The sequence below is a fragment of the Hibiscus syriacus genome, unplaced genomic scaffold (assembly GCF_006381635.1).
Source record: "Hibiscus syriacus cultivar Baekdansim isolate YM2019G1 unplaced genomic scaffold, ASM638163v2 tig00111208_pilon, whole genome shotgun sequence".
NCBI lineage: Eukaryota > Viridiplantae > Streptophyta > Magnoliopsida > Malvales > Malvaceae > Hibiscus > Hibiscus syriacus.
In genome coordinates this window covers 577,936-596,114 of record NW_024063020.1, presented here as the reverse complement: position 1 = coordinate 596,114, position 18,179 = coordinate 577,936, and the positions used below count along the sequence as shown (strand labels likewise).

At 37.3% G+C, this 18,179-nt stretch overlaps 2 protein-coding genes across 2 annotated transcripts; both read left to right on the top strand.

Annotated features, from left to right (window-relative positions):
• Positions 1 to 1,963: 1,963 nt before the first annotated feature.
• LOC120155857 (DEAD-box ATP-dependent RNA helicase 46-like) lies at positions 1,964 to 8,410 on the top strand. The gene is made up of 8 exons (XM_039167319.1): positions 1,964 to 2,073; positions 2,500 to 3,642; positions 4,262 to 4,480; positions 4,856 to 4,924; positions 5,453 to 5,722; positions 5,862 to 6,212; positions 6,606 to 6,883; positions 6,969 to 8,410. Exons 2-8 carry the CDS (start codon positions 2,515 to 2,517, stop codon positions 8,140 to 8,142), a joined length of 3,489 nt encoding a protein of 1,162 aa, XP_039023250.1. The 5' UTR covers positions 1,964 to 2,073; positions 2,500 to 2,514; the 3' UTR covers positions 8,143 to 8,410.
• Positions 8,411 to 11,235: 2,825 nt separating this feature from the next.
• LOC120155816 (YTH domain-containing protein ECT4-like) lies at positions 11,236 to 15,191 on the top strand. Its single transcript, XM_039167280.1, has 7 exons — positions 11,236 to 11,341; positions 12,143 to 12,285; positions 12,371 to 12,444; positions 12,574 to 13,017; positions 13,141 to 13,686; positions 13,799 to 14,011; positions 14,210 to 15,191. The coding sequence occupies exons 2-7, from the start codon at positions 12,201 to 12,203 to the stop codon at positions 14,804 to 14,806; spliced, it is 1,959 nt and encodes a 652-aa protein (XP_039023211.1). The 5' UTR covers positions 11,236 to 11,341; positions 12,143 to 12,200; the 3' UTR covers positions 14,807 to 15,191.
• The last annotated feature ends 2,988 nt before the right edge of the window (positions 15,192 to 18,179 follow it).

The window sequence follows — 18,179 nt, the reverse complement described above, 5'->3', positions numbered from 1 at the left end:
CTTGAACATGTATGTTTATCAATAAAAGTCCTAACTTGAAACATTTTGCAATCTTTTATTCTCTTTGCAATCATACGCCACGTACAGTTTTTGTCAATCATACACCTTGTTTCGAAACGATCTTTGCTTAATTTGTTAACTTTTAGTTGATAGCCATCTTCCACACATTTCGTATATAAAGCTATCTTCAAGTCTTCCTTTGTATCAAAACAATCATCTTTCTTGATACGAATAACTTTTGTGTAACAATCAACTGCTTTCTTTATCAACTCTTCTTCCGGTATCTGAAGTAATTCTGGCATATTCCAGTTATACGCCCGTGGCATTTTCTTTTCTTCGGGGACTTTTTCTTCTTCTTTTTCTTCTTCAGGATTATATGAATTACAGAATGGATGTTCAACATGTTCATTCACAGTCGTAACTTCCTCCTCATTATCATCAACATTACATTCTTCGGCAACGGCTGTTTCATCATCAAAATTCGGGTATTGACCAATATCAATATCATTACACGCATGGTCTGTTTCTTCTTCTGAAACATCATCAAAATCCGTGTATTGACCAATATCAAAGTCCAGATATTGACCAAGACCAAATTTCGAATACTGACTAGTACTCACAATTTTTTCTGTTGGCTCATCATCGTCTAACTGGTCAATACGAAAACCGGAATTTGGTGCTGAAAGTTGATTGGGATTTGGATTAGAGAAAGGTTGTGGGTTTTGAGAAAAACTTAGTTGATTACTACCCGCTACTGACCCAACAATACTACTTGTAGGTTCAACAACATACAATGTAACATCATCTTGTGAAACCCTAATGTAAGCAATGAATCGTTCAACATCTTCATTGTCGGTTAACAAATAAACTTTACCATTTCTCTGATAAGATAGCCTAAATCCACTTAGGGGCTCTAAATTCAATTTATTTGAAACACGTAGCATTAGAGTTTCATAAGTTAACTTTTGTAAAGACAATTTTAGTTGAAGATTCATGGGTAAAGGCATATATTGTAAAACACCATGAACATTATCCCATGACCCTCCAAAACACAAATCTATCCAAACATGATCAACATTAGATGATTTCATGGTTGTAAATTAATTTACTAAACAGACGAGCTGCGAAACTAAAACCTGTTGCCGGATTGGGAAGGATGTCGTTGGATATAGGAACGGATGTCGCCGGAGAGAGTGATAGATGGAGATGGAATGAGTTGCGATTTAGGGATTTAGTTTATGATTTCAGTGTTATATACCCAAAATTTCAGTGTTGTGATTTACAGATTCTCGTTGCGATTTACGGATTATCGTTGCGATTTACAGATTCTCGTTGCGATTTACGGATTATCGTTGCGATTTACGGATACGCGTTGCGATATACGGAAACACGTTGCGATTTACCCATACGCGTTGCGATTTACGGATACACGTTGCGATTTATGTGTTCGCGTTGCGATTTTCATATTCGCGTTGCGATTTTGGAAAATCGCAATGCGAATTTGACTATCGCATTGCGATTTTCAAGAATCGCGTTGCGATTTTGGAAACTGATTTGCGATTCTGGGGATCGCGTTGCGATTTTTATTTCGCGTTGCGATTTTGTTGGTCATTTTGGCAAATCCAAAAAAAGTTGGTTAAAATCGTATATTATAACTTTTTTTTGGTCACTGAGGCGATTTTCTCTTTTTTTAATTATTTTGGATAAGTACAAGACAATATCTGTTATAAGATAATTCTCAACATCTTAACATTAAACGCTCATATTCTTGATATTTTTAATACTTAAACCCAAGTCTCAAAAAATGATAATTATTCTTTTACCACATAAACTACTCGGTTGGTGCTTTTTCATTATTAGTTAAACTATTGAAATTTATCCATAAAACAATATATTAATATAAAAAAAGTTTAATTACAAAAATTCCTATAAAGAAATTCCCGACCCACTTATTCTCTCTTCACACATAGCTCGCCGTCAAACAAGCCTCGTCTTTCTCTTCCTCCTATTTATCCCCTCTTCCCAAACCCCTCTCTTCCCTTCTGTCTCCGACGCACCTGGATATCGAATTTGGTGAGTTTTGAAACCCTAAACTTTAACTTGAAACCCTACGTTCTTTATAGCCCAATCCATTTATCTCGTTTCTCGTTTTTGGGGTCTTGATTGATTGATGTGTTGCGAGTAGTCTGAATTGCTGTTGTAAGATCGCTTTTTTCATATGTATGGTTTATGTGCGTGTGTTTTTCAGATTACTTATGGCAGATAAGTATTGCTACTTTTAGGGTTTTTTTTCTCGATGGCTCTGCTCTATTGTCTTGTTTTACGCAATGGGGTTAGAAATTTGCTGATTTTGGAGCTGAACTCTACTTGTTTCCGTGGGTTTGCTTTGTATTTGTTTTGGATGAGTGGGTTCGTACTAGAAATGATGTTGCATTAGACTATCTGCTATTTGGGTTTTTTTATCCTCGTTCTAAATCTCGTGACTTTATGTGGTTTTAGATATAGATTGGACATATGACGAGTGCAGAAGCTGGGGCAGCCACTCTTGGCCCACGATATGCGCCTGATGATCCTACTCTTCCGAAGCCTTGGAAGGGGCTGATTGATGGAAGCACTGGCCTTATGTATTACTGGAATCCTGAGACTAATGTTACCCAGTATGAGAGGCCTACTGTTATGCCTCCACCCTTGCCACTGGGCCCTCCTCCTCCAGTTTCCACACCTAAGCTAGCTCCAATCCCGGCTGCTTACTCAGCACAACCTAATGGTGCGGCCGCACAGATGGGCCACATACTAGTTCCCCAGGGTGCAAAACAGCAGGGGCAGCAAATGAGCCAATTAACTCAACAGGGACTAATAATGGGGCAGCAGCCGGGTTCAATGGCAGCTCAGGTTTCTGACCAGCATGGCTCACAACAACCAGGCCCTCAAATGGGACAGCATGGGCAGTTTATTGCACAGCAGAATAGACCACAAACAATGCAGCATCCAAATCAGCAAATGATGAATCAAATAGGACAGCAGACGGTGCAACACCAAAACTCACAAATGGGACAACCTCAAGGGCATCAATATGCACATCAGCATTTGCAGTATATGGGATATCAACAAAGTGTGCTTCCACAGGGGCAACAAAGTTCTCAGCAGCTGGCTCCTCATGGTGCTCAATCCCAGGGTCAGCAGTATCTAAATCAAGAAGATTATAAAGCAGCAGGTCCCAAAAAAGAAGATGTTGATTTTCAGTTAGGGAACCAAACTGGATTTTCTCCTGCTCAATTTCAACACATGGGCACATCTTCTCAGAATCAGTCTGCTGGAACTAATTCAGTTCCGATGCCACAGCCAGGTTATAATTTGGGTCAAGCAGAACAGTTTACTGGCTCCTCCATCAATATGCCTCCGCCGACCTCTATTGGTCAGTCACAGCAAACTGGAACAGATTTGGTTAAGCGGCAGCAGGGTCATAGGTTTCAGAATCAGATGGGCCCATCCATGATACAGACTAGTATGCCTCCTCCTGCCTTAAACACTGGCTATGAAGATAAACTACATGGCAGATCTGGAAATGATTACTACTTCAATAGTGGCAAAGATGGGCCAATGATGGGTCCACGGCTGCCCTCACTTTCAGCTATACCCATAGTGAGATATCAACTAATGTTTTCTTGCCAGATATATAATGTATATGTTGTAAATATAAAGTTCTTAATTTGGTGGCTAATTTGGAAAACCTCTCCTGGTTTGTGCAAATGGCAACTTTTCTTATTTTACGCATGCCTGTATAAATGCAGGATCATTTTACTACCAGAAATCAAAAGCATGCACCCTGAATAATTATGCAGTTCATGCTTGTGGTTGGGGTTAATGTTAATTTGAGTGCTTATATGTTGAGGCAGGAGTAAGATGAGGGACATCACGGAATTAACTGTCTGTCACATGTCTTCTGACTTTAGGATCCTCCTCATGGGGTAGTCATTTTGGTGTTTGTGACATTGAACATAGAGATCCCTGGTTCTTGGCTGCTTTCTTATTTCTTATGATAGTTCATAAATGCAACTCATTTACACCTAGTGTAAGCGCACTAATCATTTATTCTGTTTCTTCCAGTTTTTAAATTGATTTATTGGAAAATTCAAGTCTTTTTATTCATTTTTGCATGTAAAGGTTCTGCTTATTCTTTGTACAAATAAATTAGTTATAGATGGCATTTCATAATTCATATGTTAATACAATTCTCTAATAATACTGCTTTTCTTCTCAGGAGACAAGGCCGAGTGGTCTGCCACCTCAAAATGCCATACCTGGTCATGGTGGGGGATTCAATCCTATCGGAGGTCATGGAGTGCATAACATGTATGGTCATACTGGTCCACCTTTTCCAAATAATTCCTTGACGATTCCCCCATTTGTTCCAGCCGTGGATACTAATAATATGTCTCCAGCTGAAGCATACCGCAAAGAACATGAAGTCACGGCAACGGTCTGTGTTTCATCAGTTCTTGCTAGCATTTTACATGTGTTCGGTGAATTGTGAAAATGTTTGTTAGTTGATATACAGTGGTTCATAAGCTAGTTGATTAAAATAGAATAAATAATCAATACCTGTGTTCTTAAAATTTTGAGGCTAGTTTCTTGTTAAGTGCTACAATTCAACTTTTGGAAACTTCTGACAGGGAAGGGAATTGGATAAATATTTTTTGGAATCTTCTTAGGCTTTGTGTGTTTCTTTCCTTTCCTTGAATTTGTTCATCCTTTATATCTTTAAAGAGTCGTCTTTTTTTAATGTTGAAGAAATAATTGCATCAGTTTAGAATTTAGATTAATCTTGACTTCAGTTGTTTACTGAATTGCATAGGGAGACAATGTTCCGGGACCATTCATTAGGTTTGAAGATACTGGTTTTCCTCCAGAGATACTGAGAGAGGTAAGCTTTACAGATGCTGTGATCCCTAAATTTTGGTTTGGAAATGAAATATGAATGCATATTGTACCATCTGGTGGCTTTATAGCTTTTCTTCTCTTTTTTAAATTTATTTTAAACTTAATTCTTTTTGCTTGTCGCAGGTGCGATATCTGCTCCGGAGGAGGAGCAAATGTCGTACGCTGCACTGCAATTGGTACACTTACAAATCCAACAATATTCTCATTTTTGGAGGCTGCAAAATGGATACTAGGAGCCTTTCTTGTACATCTTCTAAAAGGGTTGTTGGCCCTTCGTCCAAATCACACTTGATGTGACTGGGACCTTGCTTAATGGCTCCGCCTCTTATTTCTTTATTGCCCTCTTTTGTTGCCTCAAGTTGCTTCTGTAAGCAACATATACTCATGAATTTTTTGTTGAACTGCATGATAATCAAAATGGGTGTTTATGCTATATTTTCTTCTAAGAACATTTAGGATCCATGCAGAATTCTGTTAATGCTCACTATGTACAATTTATACTTTCTTTCAGATTCATTCTGCTGGGTTTTCAACCCCCACCCCAATACAAGCACAGACATGGCCCATTGCACTACAAAGTCGGGACATTGTGGCAATTGCCAAAACTGGTTCCGGTAAAACATTGGGCTACTTGATTCCCGCTTTCATGCTTTTGAGGCAGCGGCGCAACAACCCTCTGAAGGGTCCAACAGTGTTGGTTTTGGCTCCAACCCGCGAGCTCGCTACACAAATACAAGAAGAGGTCATCAAATTTGGCCGATCTTCAAGAGTCTCTTGCACGGTGAGGCTTGACTGCTCTTCTTAATTAAAAGAAAAGATTATAATAAAATCTTGCTCATACATACATGCAGTCCAAAATGAGCTCTGTTTTTTCCTTTTAACTGAATTTGGTTTTCTGATTCTCTCAAATTTCTTTTCAGTGTTTGTATGGTGGAGCTCCAAAGGCTAATCAGTTGAAAGAGTTAGATCGAGGAGCTGATATTGTTGTGGCAACTCCTGGTCGACTGAATGACATCCTTGAAATGAAAAAAATTGAGTTTGGGCAGGTGTCACTCCTTGTTCTTGATGAAGCAGATCGAATGCTTGACATGGGTTTTGAGCCCCAGATCCGCAAAATTGTTAATGAGATACCTCCTCGCAGACAAACCCTGATGTACACAGCAACGTGGCCCAAAGAAGTTAGAAAAATAGCAGCTGACCTTCTTGTCAATCCTGTCCAGGTGAACATTGGCAGTGTTGATGAGCTTGCTGCCAATAAGTCTATCACCCAGGTATACTCTAAAAGATAATTGATTGGTAGCATTCATGGCAGTGTTAGTCTTGGAATGTTGTGGTTTTATTGGAGTTTGGTTGATGGGTCATCGTCAAAATATTGAATGTTTTACTTGGGAGATTGCCATGTTAATGCACTTATTTTGATTATGATTGCATCCTGATTTCACCTTTTTAGATTGACATAATTAATTATGTCGATTCCTGCTGGTATGGTAAATTTGAAAAATGCTTTGTCGGAGTTCATTGGAAACTGTGATACCTTTTTCTGTTATTCCTGGATGTATATTTGGAATTGTAATGTATATTCCAGGAGTTCGAGATTTCTTTGCTTTTTTGGGATGACATAAACATCTCTCCCATAAGCTTACAAACATTTCATGATTTGGCAGTATGTTGAGGTTGTCCCCCAGATGGAAAAAGAGAGGCGCCTGGGGCAGATTCTCCAAGCTCAAGAACGTGGTTCAAAGGTTATTATTTTTTGCTCCACTAAGAGATTGTGTGACCAGCTCACTCGCAGTCTTGGACGCAACTTTGGAGCTGTTGCATTCCATGGGGATAAATCTCAGACTGAAAGGGACTGGGTCTTGAGTCAGTTCCGAAGTGGGAAATCCCCGATATTAGTTGCCACTGATGTTGCTGCCCGTGGGCTTGACATCAAAGATATAAGGTCGGTTCTTCTCTCCTTTTGGTGTCTGGAGCCGTTTTATTCAGTAAATGAAATTATTTTTGTTCTTAAAATTTTCTTGCTACAGGGTGGTTATCAATTTTGATTTCCCTACTGGCATTGAGGATTATGTTCACCGAATTGGAAGAACCGGAAGAGCTGGTGCAACTGGAGTGTCTTTCACCTTTTTCTCGGAGCAGGACTGGAAGTATGCTCCTGACTTGATTCAAGTTCTGGAGAGGGCAAACCAGCATGTGCCTCCTGAGGTGCGAGAGATAGCTTCTCGTGGTGGGCCTGGTTTTGGGAAGGATCAAGGTGGAATTAATAGATTTAATTCTGGTGGTAGTGGTGGGCGCTGGGACAATGGAGGCCGTGGTGGAATGAGGGATGGTGGCTTTGGTGGACGTGGTGGAATGAGGGATGGTGGCTTTGGCGGACGCGGCGGTATAAGGGATGGTGGTTTTGGTGGGCGCGGCAGTATTAGGGATGGTAGTTTTGGTGGCCCTGGCGGTAGAGGTGACCCATTTTCTGGACGTGGAAACAGAGGACGCGGATTTGGTGGTCCTGCTGGTGGTCAAGGAGGTTGGGGCAGGAATGAAAGAAGCTTGCATGATCAAAATAATAGTTTTGATGGGAGAGGACGTGGTCGTGGTCGGGGACGGGGACGGTTTGATAACAGAAGAGGCACTGCTGATAGGAGTGGAGGCAGGAGCTATAGCCGAAGTCCTGACATGGTTCGGACATGGCGCCATAGCCGTAGTCGCAGCCGCAGTCGTAGTTGGAGTAGGAGCCGAAGCAGAAGTAGAAGCAGGAGCTGGTCACGTGGCCGTAGCCGCAGCTACAGCCGTAGCCCTCGCCGAAGCTACAGCCGTAGTCCTAGTCGAGGCAGAAGCCATAGCCGTGGTCGCCGCAGTCGAAGCCGTAGCAGAACCTATGACAGATATGACGAACATAACGCCGAGCGGAAGGTTGCAAAGCGGGCATTTGACTCTCCTCCTGCCTCTGACGAACAGAACTTAGAGCAGAAAGATGTTGCAAAGCGTGCATTTGATTCTCCTCCCCACGAACAGAACACTGAGCAGAAGGATGTTGCAAAGCAGGCATTCGTTTCTCCTCCTGTTTCCAGCATGTCTCCTGGCAGACAAGGCACTTTAGTGTTTGAAAATAATTCTGTACAACCATCACAAACGGCTGATAGTGCTGAGCTGCCTCGAGGAGAAGTGGGTGCAGGCCAAGTGCATCAGTCGATGACCGAGCCCTAATCCTGTTTTTGCAGCTAGGCAATAGTTGACGCCGACTAATGGTGGTGCCCTCTTCCTTTAGCGACGATGCAAATGATGTTTCTTAGATCGGATTCGGAAGGGTGAAAATAATAATCAAACCAGCTGCGGCATTACATGATCTGCTGCTGCTTTTGGGAGTTTCTGTTATAGGAGCACTAAACAATATAAGATATTTTAGTATGGTATCCTATCCTCTTGAAGACTTTAATGTTGCCTTGCCTATTCATTTGCATTGGATTTGTTTAACTGCATCATGAATGATTATATTTGTATGAGAATATTTTGGAAATGATTGTTTCTCATAATATAGACCAAGGAACTTGAACTAAATAATCCTGAATCATTCTTTCATTTGTGTTGTTTCATGTATGCATGCATGCATGTGTGTATGCATGTATGCAGGGGAGAAATGAGAAAGGAATTTCACCTTTTTCTGAAAGAAAAGGTGGGGAAGGAAGAATCAACCCATAAAGCCTTAAAGGCACTTGTGTTACTTTTATTCATTCCTAGTGGGTTAAAATTTCGCAAATTATTTATTTATTATTCCACAAACAAAGATAAAAGATTGTTATTATACATAATCAATTTATCTCGATTGTTAAAGGGATCGTTGTTGTTCCTAGAGATTGCGAATTCGAGCACCAACAACTGTAATAGGATGATTGAGCGTTTATTGTTAAATAATTTAGAGTATTTAGAACATATACTATTTTGTAATCATACCTTGGAATCTATTCATTTCGTGACACCTGAGGTGAGTGAGATTAGATTAGATCGTTTTGAGTTCATATTAACTTCTAATTCAATCATTTTAGGTCTGATTTTAAAATGGTTCATCTCAACTAAGATTCATTTTCAGATTTTTGCAGGTTTAGGTTTGTTTGCTTTTTAAGATTAGAGTCAAGTTCATGTTAATTAGGTTAATTTTTTGTGTTTAAATCGAAAGTGTCTTATATAAATTGGTAAAGTACACACAAGTTCCTAAACCACAAAATTTTAAAAATTATAGAATAGCCATTAAATTTATTGGATTGTTCTAAAATTGTCACGTTATGCTATAATGAGAATAAAATCCGATAAATTTAATAATTATTTTATAATAATTCGATAAATTTTAATAATCATTTTGTAATAGCTTGATAAATTTAATGATCATTTTATAATTTAAAAAAAGTTCAATGACCATTTAATCATAATTTAGATACTTCTAGTATACTTTACCCTATCTAAATCCATCCTAAAATTATTATTTTTGGTGAAAAGGTATGATTTCGTTCATAAACAATCATACACAGGGAAGTATTAACACGAGTCTCGTTAAAAATTTCCCTTTTACTTAAATGGAGGGAAAGAGTACCCGTACTAATATTCGATACAATAGATCAATAGGAACACCTGACAAGTAGATTAATTGTGAACGGTATCCTCCTGTAATAACGAATGAAGTCAATCAGGAGACACTGCATGATCAGTAATCTCCAGACTATCCATCCTCACACTCTTAGCCACGTCGGCCACTTTATTGCCCTCGCGCTGAGTATGTTGAATGATCATGTTAGTAGTTAACCATTCATGCAACTCCATGCTTAAAGACGACTCCAATTTAGAAGGCTACACCAGATCAGTCCATGCTTGCACCACTGGCGGACAGCGTTTAAAAACATGGTTAATGTCTTTCACTTGAGCACCGTAAACCAAGCAGCGACAGTCCGTAGGGAAATGCTGTTTACCTCGTTCAGCATTGGTCATCGACTTGCAACAATACACAAGCCAAAGAAAAGTTTTAATTCGAGGTAAACCCCGAACTCTGTGAACAATAGACTACACCGGATTCTGAGTATTGGCCATGGTACCAAACCGTAACAAATATACGGACTTCAACGTGAACAACCGTCCCCGACTACCTTGCCAACCAATCGAGTCTGTGGGCACTATTGGATCCGGCCCCTTAATCGCGGCAATCATAAGCAATACATCGTGAGGGAGAAGGTGATCAAATAAATGCCATTGCCACCCACCTACATTATTAGCGGCTATAGAAGTAAGAGATGTACTCCCAGTAGACGACACAAGCTCAGGATTGACGTACTTAATTAAAGGATCAATATCATCGAGCCAAGTGTCATACCAAAAATCAGTCTGTGTCTGACCCAATAGGCCAAACCAGATTTATACTAACCGCATTCCATATAATACTCAACCCCTTTCACAGTCGAGAACAGTTAGAGTTACGCAGAGACATTGGCACCCCCTTCACCGCACTTGTATTTCGCACGGACAAAACGAACCCCAAAGGGCCTCTTTGCACACAAGGAGATGGAACGCTAATTTCATAAGGAATACCTCGTTGAGAGTATCTATCTTACGAAACCCTAAACCCCCTATCGAAATGAGTCTGCATTCATCATCTCATTTAACCAAATACCTATCCGCGCGTTTAGTATCTAAACTATAGTTTTAATTCGTTTTAGTATTTAAATTTTTATTTTTTTTAAATTCATATCTAATGTTTAGTTTTTGTTTCATTTTAATACCCGTAAAAAACATAACGTTAAGTTTTTAAAAAAAAATAAAAGTTTAGGTACTAAAACGGATCAAAACTGATGTTTAGGTACTAAACGCGTTAAGTTTTTAACAGTAGATACTAAAATGAAACAAAAACTAAATATAAGATATAATTTTGAAAAAAAATTAAAAGTTTAGGTATTAAAATGTATCAAAACTGATATTTTAAGTACTAAACACGTAGTTGAGCCAATAAGTTTTTTGACCTTTTAAGAAAACACATGATTGGACTGTCGCCCAAAACAGTTACAGCAAGTAGCTCTAGTAGGTTAAGCCAACCGACGACGTTTCAAGGGAGTGGCAATTCCGATATTAACGAAACTACTTGCGTCCATTATCGCCATCAGGTAACTCTGGTTTTGCCCTTTTAACCAACGCCGTCTGAACCGCCCTTTCGAACTTTCTCCTGTTACCTTCCTTTATATATATATATATATTAAAGAATATACCGTCTTTTATATATATATATATATATATATATATATATATATATATATATATAGGGTTAGGGTTTGTAATCGAAGGAAATGTTAGAGAAAATTCGTTTCTTTCTCTGTAAGTTTCAGGAATTTTCTTCCAGGTCAACTGAAGCCTAGATTCTTTGATTTTTCCGGTAAAGTTCTCTCTCTTTTTTTTTTACTTTGTACCTCAGAACTTGATTTGTTTTGATTGATTTTGTCATCCCCTTTTTGGCTATAACTGGAGACCGGAAAACTTGAAGTTATTCCTTACAGATTTTATTTGCAGCTCGGTTTTGTGGTGCTTTGGTTGATCTTCTTGTTATTTTATTGGCTTGCTTCTGATGGAATGCGTGTATTTGGAAAAAGGTGTTTGATTCTTTGAGTGTTGCAAAGTTGTTTCTTGGAATTTCTTCAAGTGATTTTGAGAATTGCAGTTGTTTCTTTGGGGGATTTTCAGTGGTTGCTGACTTGTGACGCCTTTTCCCCTTTTCTTGTTCTCTTTATAATTCTAAATCTAATAGCTAAATGGAATCCGCTTCAGCTTCGTGTATTCCATTGCTTACCTTTTTCATTTGTTTTTCTCTAATGTTTTCTTCTTCTACTACTATTTGGTTTTCCTAATCAAGGGATTTCGTTGGTGGGGGTGGGGTGGGGGTTGGTTTGACCGAGTAAGATAGAAAAGCCTCTTTCTTGACCATGTGGTTTGCTTATATGATACCCTTTTTGGATTATATTCTCTTCTCAAGTTAATTGACTGTTGTAATAATGGAATTGTTGTTCTGATTATACTACTGACTTTGCTATGAGTTGCTTTCTCCCCTTCCATGTAGGTATGAGAAGGGAAAAGGGGTTTGCTTGAGATTTGTTACTTAATACTAGGCTTGGTCTATTTTGACTTTCTCTTGTATGTGTAATTGTATTATCAATGACATTTGTGGTGTATTGAGTTTCAGATTTCAAATTCTCAGCTAAATCTGCAAGGCAAGTCCACTTCTTGAACTATTAGAAGCTATGTATCAGGAAGGAGTCCCTGAGATTGTTATTGATCAGGAAATGTACTACCCTACAGATACCAACTATGGATATTATTGTACTGGTAATATAAATGCTTCAATTTTATTGTACATGGTGATGCGATTATTTTTAAAATCTCACGTACACTGTTGATTGCAATTGAATAGGGTTTGAATCACCAGTTGATTGGGAGGACCCCCAGAATATTTTAGTTGCGGATGGTCCAGAAGTCCAATATGTGGTGGGTAAACTAATCCTTTTAACTCTATCATTGATACATTTTTGTAGTTAGACTCAGACGTGCATTCAAGATGAGTTGTTTCTTAGTGATTGTTTCAAATTTGCTTATGGCTTACTTTCTCTTCTTTAGGGGACCCAAACTGAACCTTTGCCTTATGTATATTACACACCTAGCTATGGACATTCACCATCTCCATACAACCCATACAATCCTTACATACCTGGTGCTGTGGTTGGTGACAGCCCATTCCTAGGAGCGCAACAATATTACGCAATTCCCCCTTATCAAAGCCCTGCATCTCCAACTGCCTATGTTCCTGTTTTCATTCAACCAGATGGCATTCCAAATAGTTCGACAGACTCTTTGTTAGATACTCGTGCATCGGTTGATACTAGACCTGATGGAAGAGGAGCTAAATATAACCTTGCTACAGCATCTGCTGCCCTTTCCAGAAAATCTGCTCCAAATCAGGCAGATTCCTTGAGCAGGGTGACCGATGGACAAAGTAAGCATTATGCGGTCCAGAGAAGCATTCCTGATAGTTCTGGGTCAGCTTCAGCACGGGCTCATCGGGTACAAATGCTTAGTTTCTATTTTACATTTATATTGAATAGGTTTTTTTTTTTGATGTAAATGCTATCTGGCATTTCTCTATGTACCCCATTTGAAGGTTCTCATACTAATTTATCTTTGCAGGCTAGAGTTGCTTCTGGTTCCATTCAGCCCATTGGCATCATTCCTGGTGGGAAACCTCCATCTTACCGTGATCAATTAAAAACGGACCTACCAGTTGGTAATGCCATTTCTGACTATGGAGTAAATGCATGTGGACGTGGTGATCTGGATAAACTTCGACCGAAGATCCATGTTGGCAGGGTTTTCAATGATGCAAATGGCTTCCCAGATAAATGGGCTGAACAGAATCGAGGTCCTAGAACCAACAGATCAAAAAACCAACTTGTGGTTAAAGCCTACACAAGTGAAGCAGGAAATTGTGATGCCGAAGGCAGCATCATTATCTATACTGACCAATATAACAAGGATGATTTTCCAGTGGACTATGCTGACGCCAAGTTTTTTGTAATAAAATCTTATAGCGAGGATGATGTACACAAGAGCATTAAATACAATGTTTGGTCCTCTACACCCCATGGGAACAAGAAACTGGAGAATGTTTTTGAAGATGCGCAGAAAATAGCTGCAGGGAGACATAACAGCTGCCCAGTCTTCCTCTTCTTTTCTGTGAGTGTTGTACCTGGTTGGCTATTAGGGGACTTGTGTCAATTTTAACCCGTTTTAGATTTTTGTTAACAGGAAGTAGTCTTTGTGATTATATGGTACTTTGTCCATGCAGGTTAATGCCAGTGGACAATTCTGTGGTGTAGCGGAGATGATTGGTTCAGTTGACTTCCAGAAGGATATGGATTGTTGGCAGCAAGATAAGTGGAGTGGAAGCTTCCCTGTCAAGTGGCACATCATTAAAGATGTTCCAAACGGCCAATTTAGACACATCATATTAGGGAACAACGAAAACAAGCCAGTAACTAATAGCCGGGATACACAAGAGGTATGTTCAGAGCTTTATCTTTCTATAAAGGCAAACAATAAATATCTAACGTGGATTACTGTTTTCTTGAAAACTTCATTTCTCCTATGACCCAACATTCCTATGTAGGCTTGTGAAGTTCGAATTGTTAACTCCAAGATTATGATCTTGATGATACCATGCTATTTTTGTTTCTTATAAAATTTATGTCAATGCCAGATAATGTACGTGCAAGGTACGGAGATGTTGAAAATATTCAAAAATCATGTGATGAAGACCTCTCTCCTTGACGACTTTTTGTACTATGAAAATCGTCAGAGAATCATGCAGGAAGAGAGAGCCATGCAGCTAATTAAAAGTTTGGAGAGCCCGGTCCTACCACCTGCGAGTGCATTCAATCCTGCCAATAAGCTAAACCACGTTAAGCTACTACTAAATGAAAATGAGAGAAGTATCAAGCAAAGGGATCCTGAATTATCGAGGACAATTGTTCCTTCATCTAGTCAGCAGGTTCCTTCGACTAATTCGAGATCAACTAACGGAAGCTTAGAGCGAATTGCAGCTGAAGCTGAAGATGATGCATCTAATTTAATGATTAGCTCTCTCAGCATAAATTCAAATCAGGATGAATCTAAATTCTCTGCAAGTGCTGCTACAAAAACTGATGCTGTTGAGGTGGTTAACTTCGGATCAGTGACTGTAAAAGTCAATAGATTTACTGAATCACCTGGTTTTCTAACTGTTGGTACTATTCCTCTTAATCCCAAGACCCTCCAGCTTGATGAAGGGTGTATTTCTGCTAAAAAGGGTACATGATTGCGCTGAGGCAGTGTCTACAGTCGGATCTTATTCTCCGCTGGAACATACTGAAACCTGGTGTAGTGATGGTGGCAGTGTCGACTGTTGCAAACCTGAGTGTATCATCATGGTTCGTTGTTACAGGCTGGTAATCTATAAATAACATGTTCAGGTCAGCTTTTGCATGCTGGTTCTGTTAGCCCCTTAATTACCCAAGCTGGCTCCAAATCCATCAATACTCAATACAGTGTTTCCTTTTGTCTCTGAATAAGTTAATATTTTTCATTTTGCATTTCAATTATTGATACAAAGAAAATCCTCTTTTGCTTTTAGAAAAACATGGGAGATGATGCACTGCAATTGTTTCCTTTATTACCCCCTTTTTGCATTCGTCATTTGTATTGCTAACATTGTTATATTTGATCGTGCATTTGTATTTTTACTTATTCTGTTAAATAAAGGTGAAACTCTGCTTTTGGTCCTCCTATTGTGCTTTATCTTTGTATTTTAAATATGATCTTTATAATTTTAAGGTCGATTGGCACAGTGTGGTGAGTTGAGTGCAATGCCACATGCTGCTCGTCATGGTTCCACATCCGTTGCCTGGCGCAACTATATTTACGTCCTCCGGGGATCATGGTTTCGTGGGCTCCACATGTCCCGATGGCAAGGAATCCACTCCGATCACCCTGAACATGAGAAAAGACGACGGATATGTTCTTTGGCTCGTTTCGTCAAGATTTCCGATAATAGCTGTGAATTTTCGTCTTTCCCCTCTTATCTCAATATGGATCCTCGATTTGTATATTACCACTAGGGGTGAGTAAAACTCGACTTGACTCGAAAAATCAAATTTTTTAATTTCGAGTTACTCGACTTGACTCGAAAAATCAAAATTTTCAATTTCGAGTTACTCGAGTAACTCGAAATTAAAAAAATTCGAGTAACTCGAATTATCAATTCAGTTTTTGAGTTCCAGTCGAGTTGGAATTTTGAGTTACTTGAGAAACCGAAAATTTGACTAAGTATTTTGACAGTTTTATGATTTAGTCTATGATTTCATTATTCATTCAATTTCTCCTTCATTTTAAGTCTATTTTTTTTTACTAAATATGAATAACATGTCCCTAAAACATCGAAGAATATATATGTATTTTCAATTCTTCTTTTTGATAGCAAATTTTTTATATTTTAATTTAGTATTTCAATTTTTCGTAATTTTCGTATTTCTTCAATTCATGTTTTATTGTAAGTCCTTTTTTTGAACCACATGCTCCTATAGCACAATAGAATACCTATATAACTTCAATTCTTACCTTTTTTTATAAAAAATATAGTCTTTTCTTATTTAGTTCCTTAACTTTGTATTTTACTCAATTTGATCTTTTGACTATATTTGTTTGCAAATTCTTTCTTTCTATCAATTCTTTGATCCTTTATACTCTCATCAGTATTTTACTTTCAAAATAGTTTCTTTAAAATATAATATTATGAATATATTTTATAATTTTATATTTTATCTGATATATTAAATAACATTATAATGCGAAAAGAATATAAACTATATCGAAACTCGAATAACTCGGGTCTTAATTTGTGTAAAATTTCAAAGCATCTATTGTTTAAATATATAAGAATCCAAGTGTCCAAGTAGTAATGTAGTATCTCAAAATTCAAGTCGGTAAAATTAAATCTCTACTCGAATAGTTGATTTAAATTTCTTTATTATTTTTCTGAACAATTTCTGAATTAAAATGATTTTCTGAACACTAAAAAATGATTTTTTTTAAATAACACATTGACTAAAATGTTCCTATTTTTTTTTATTAAATAATCATTTTGGAAAAAATCGTTTGTTAACAAATGATCAATATTTTAAAAATAAAGATCTTTTTACTTTAAAATAAAATATTATAGGCCAAAATACAAAAAAAATGAGTTACAATAATTATTTAGTCAAATTTTAGGAGAACTTTAGCATTATGCTTAATATCTATTGATAGTTTAAGATGAATTTAGAATGTTCAAATACTCGGGATCAATTTAGAGCTAGAGTCACAATCTAGGGATGAAATTGGAATGATATTTAAAAGTTTAAAGATTAATTCAAAATGAGTATCATAGTTTAGGGACGTTTGATATAATTAACTTTGTTTATTCAATGCGCTATTTTATTCATCGTACTTTTAATTTTTTTCAATTTACTCACTGAACTTTGGACATTAAACTTTTTTTATCACTCCACTGTTAATTTTGTAATAGCGTTATGACATGGAATGCATAAATAATTTTTAAATCATATGAAAATATCACAAATGACATTAGAAAAAAATGATAAACTATTTTTACTTTTTCATTTTTACTTTTTTATTTGTACTCTTTCCCCCTTTCTCTCTCAATTTCTCTGGTTTTTTTGGGGGTTTTCTATGGTTTTCTTCCTTTTTCTTTCTCCATTTCTCTTCATTTTTACTATTTTCTTCTTCATTTTTCTTCCCTCCTCCTTCTTTATTTTATTATTTATTCTCTCATTATTCTATGTTTGCTATCTTGAAAGTTAAAATATATTGATAGAAAAAAAATGGAAAAAATTTCAACAATGGAGAAAGAGAAACAAATTTCTCTCTTCCTCTAGAAATGGTGGATACCCCATAAAAGGACCATATCACCACCCCATTCTTTAAGTTTGACGTACACATTTTATTCAACTATTTAATTTTTTTTTGGAATTTTTGTAAATTTTAATTTTTAATTGCTTTCTTATCCACTGTTGATGATTTTTTGTTTTTGTGAGAGAATTGATCTTCATCTTTTCTAGATTTTATCTTTAATTTTTTGGTTTGTTCCTTCTGATAACGGGGAAAGATTGTGAAGAAGGTGTGAGAGTGAAGAAGATCGGGGAATTGCTCATTTAGATTTTGGCTTTAACTTGCTTAGAATCCATGATTTTTTGTTGCATTGGTTTAATCCAAAATGTTTTTTTCCTTGAGATTTATTTCGTCAAACACTGTATGTTCAAATGAGATTAGGGGAGAGATGGAGAGATGAGGAATGATGAAGGAAAGAGCTAAAATTTTAAAATATATTTTTTATTTAGATTAAAATTATGTCATATTGATCTAGATTTAATTTTTTATAGAATCCAAAACTATATCGTTTTGGTGTTTTTCTACATCATCACATCGTTACAAAGAAAACGGTCGAGTGATAAAAAAAAATCAATATATAAAGTTCAGTGAGTAAATTGAAAAAATTAAAAGTATGGTGAGTGAAATAGGAAAGAGAGTGAAGTTAAGTGAATAAGCATGTACTTTACCCATATTATAATTAGAGATTTATCCCTAAAATCTAATTTATCTCATTTTTATCTCTGATTACGTATGTATTTTTATTT

Coding starts and splice junctions, on each gene's coding strand:
- LOC120155857 (XM_039167319.1), top strand. CDS start 2,515: ATGACGAGTGCAGAAGCTGGGGCAGCCACTCTTGGCCCACGATATGCG. Junction 4,925..5,452: donor CTCCAGAGATACTGAGAGAG/GTAAGCTTTACA, acceptor ACTTTCTTTCAG/ATTCATTCTGCTGGGTTTTC. Junction 5,723..5,861: donor CTTCAAGAGTCTCTTGCACG/GTGAGGCTTGAC, acceptor ATTTCTTTTCAG/TGTTTGTATGGTGGAGCTCC.
- LOC120155816 (XM_039167280.1), top strand. CDS start 12,201: ATGTATCAGGAAGGAGTCCCTGAGATTGTTATTGATCAGGAAATGTAC. Junction 12,445..12,573: donor GTCCAGAAGTCCAATATGTG/GTGGGTAAACTA, acceptor TCTCTTCTTTAG/GGGACCCAAACTGAACCTTT. Junction 13,018..13,140: donor CTTCAGCACGGGCTCATCGG/GTACAAATGCTT, acceptor TTATCTTTGCAG/GCTAGAGTTGCTTCTGGTTC.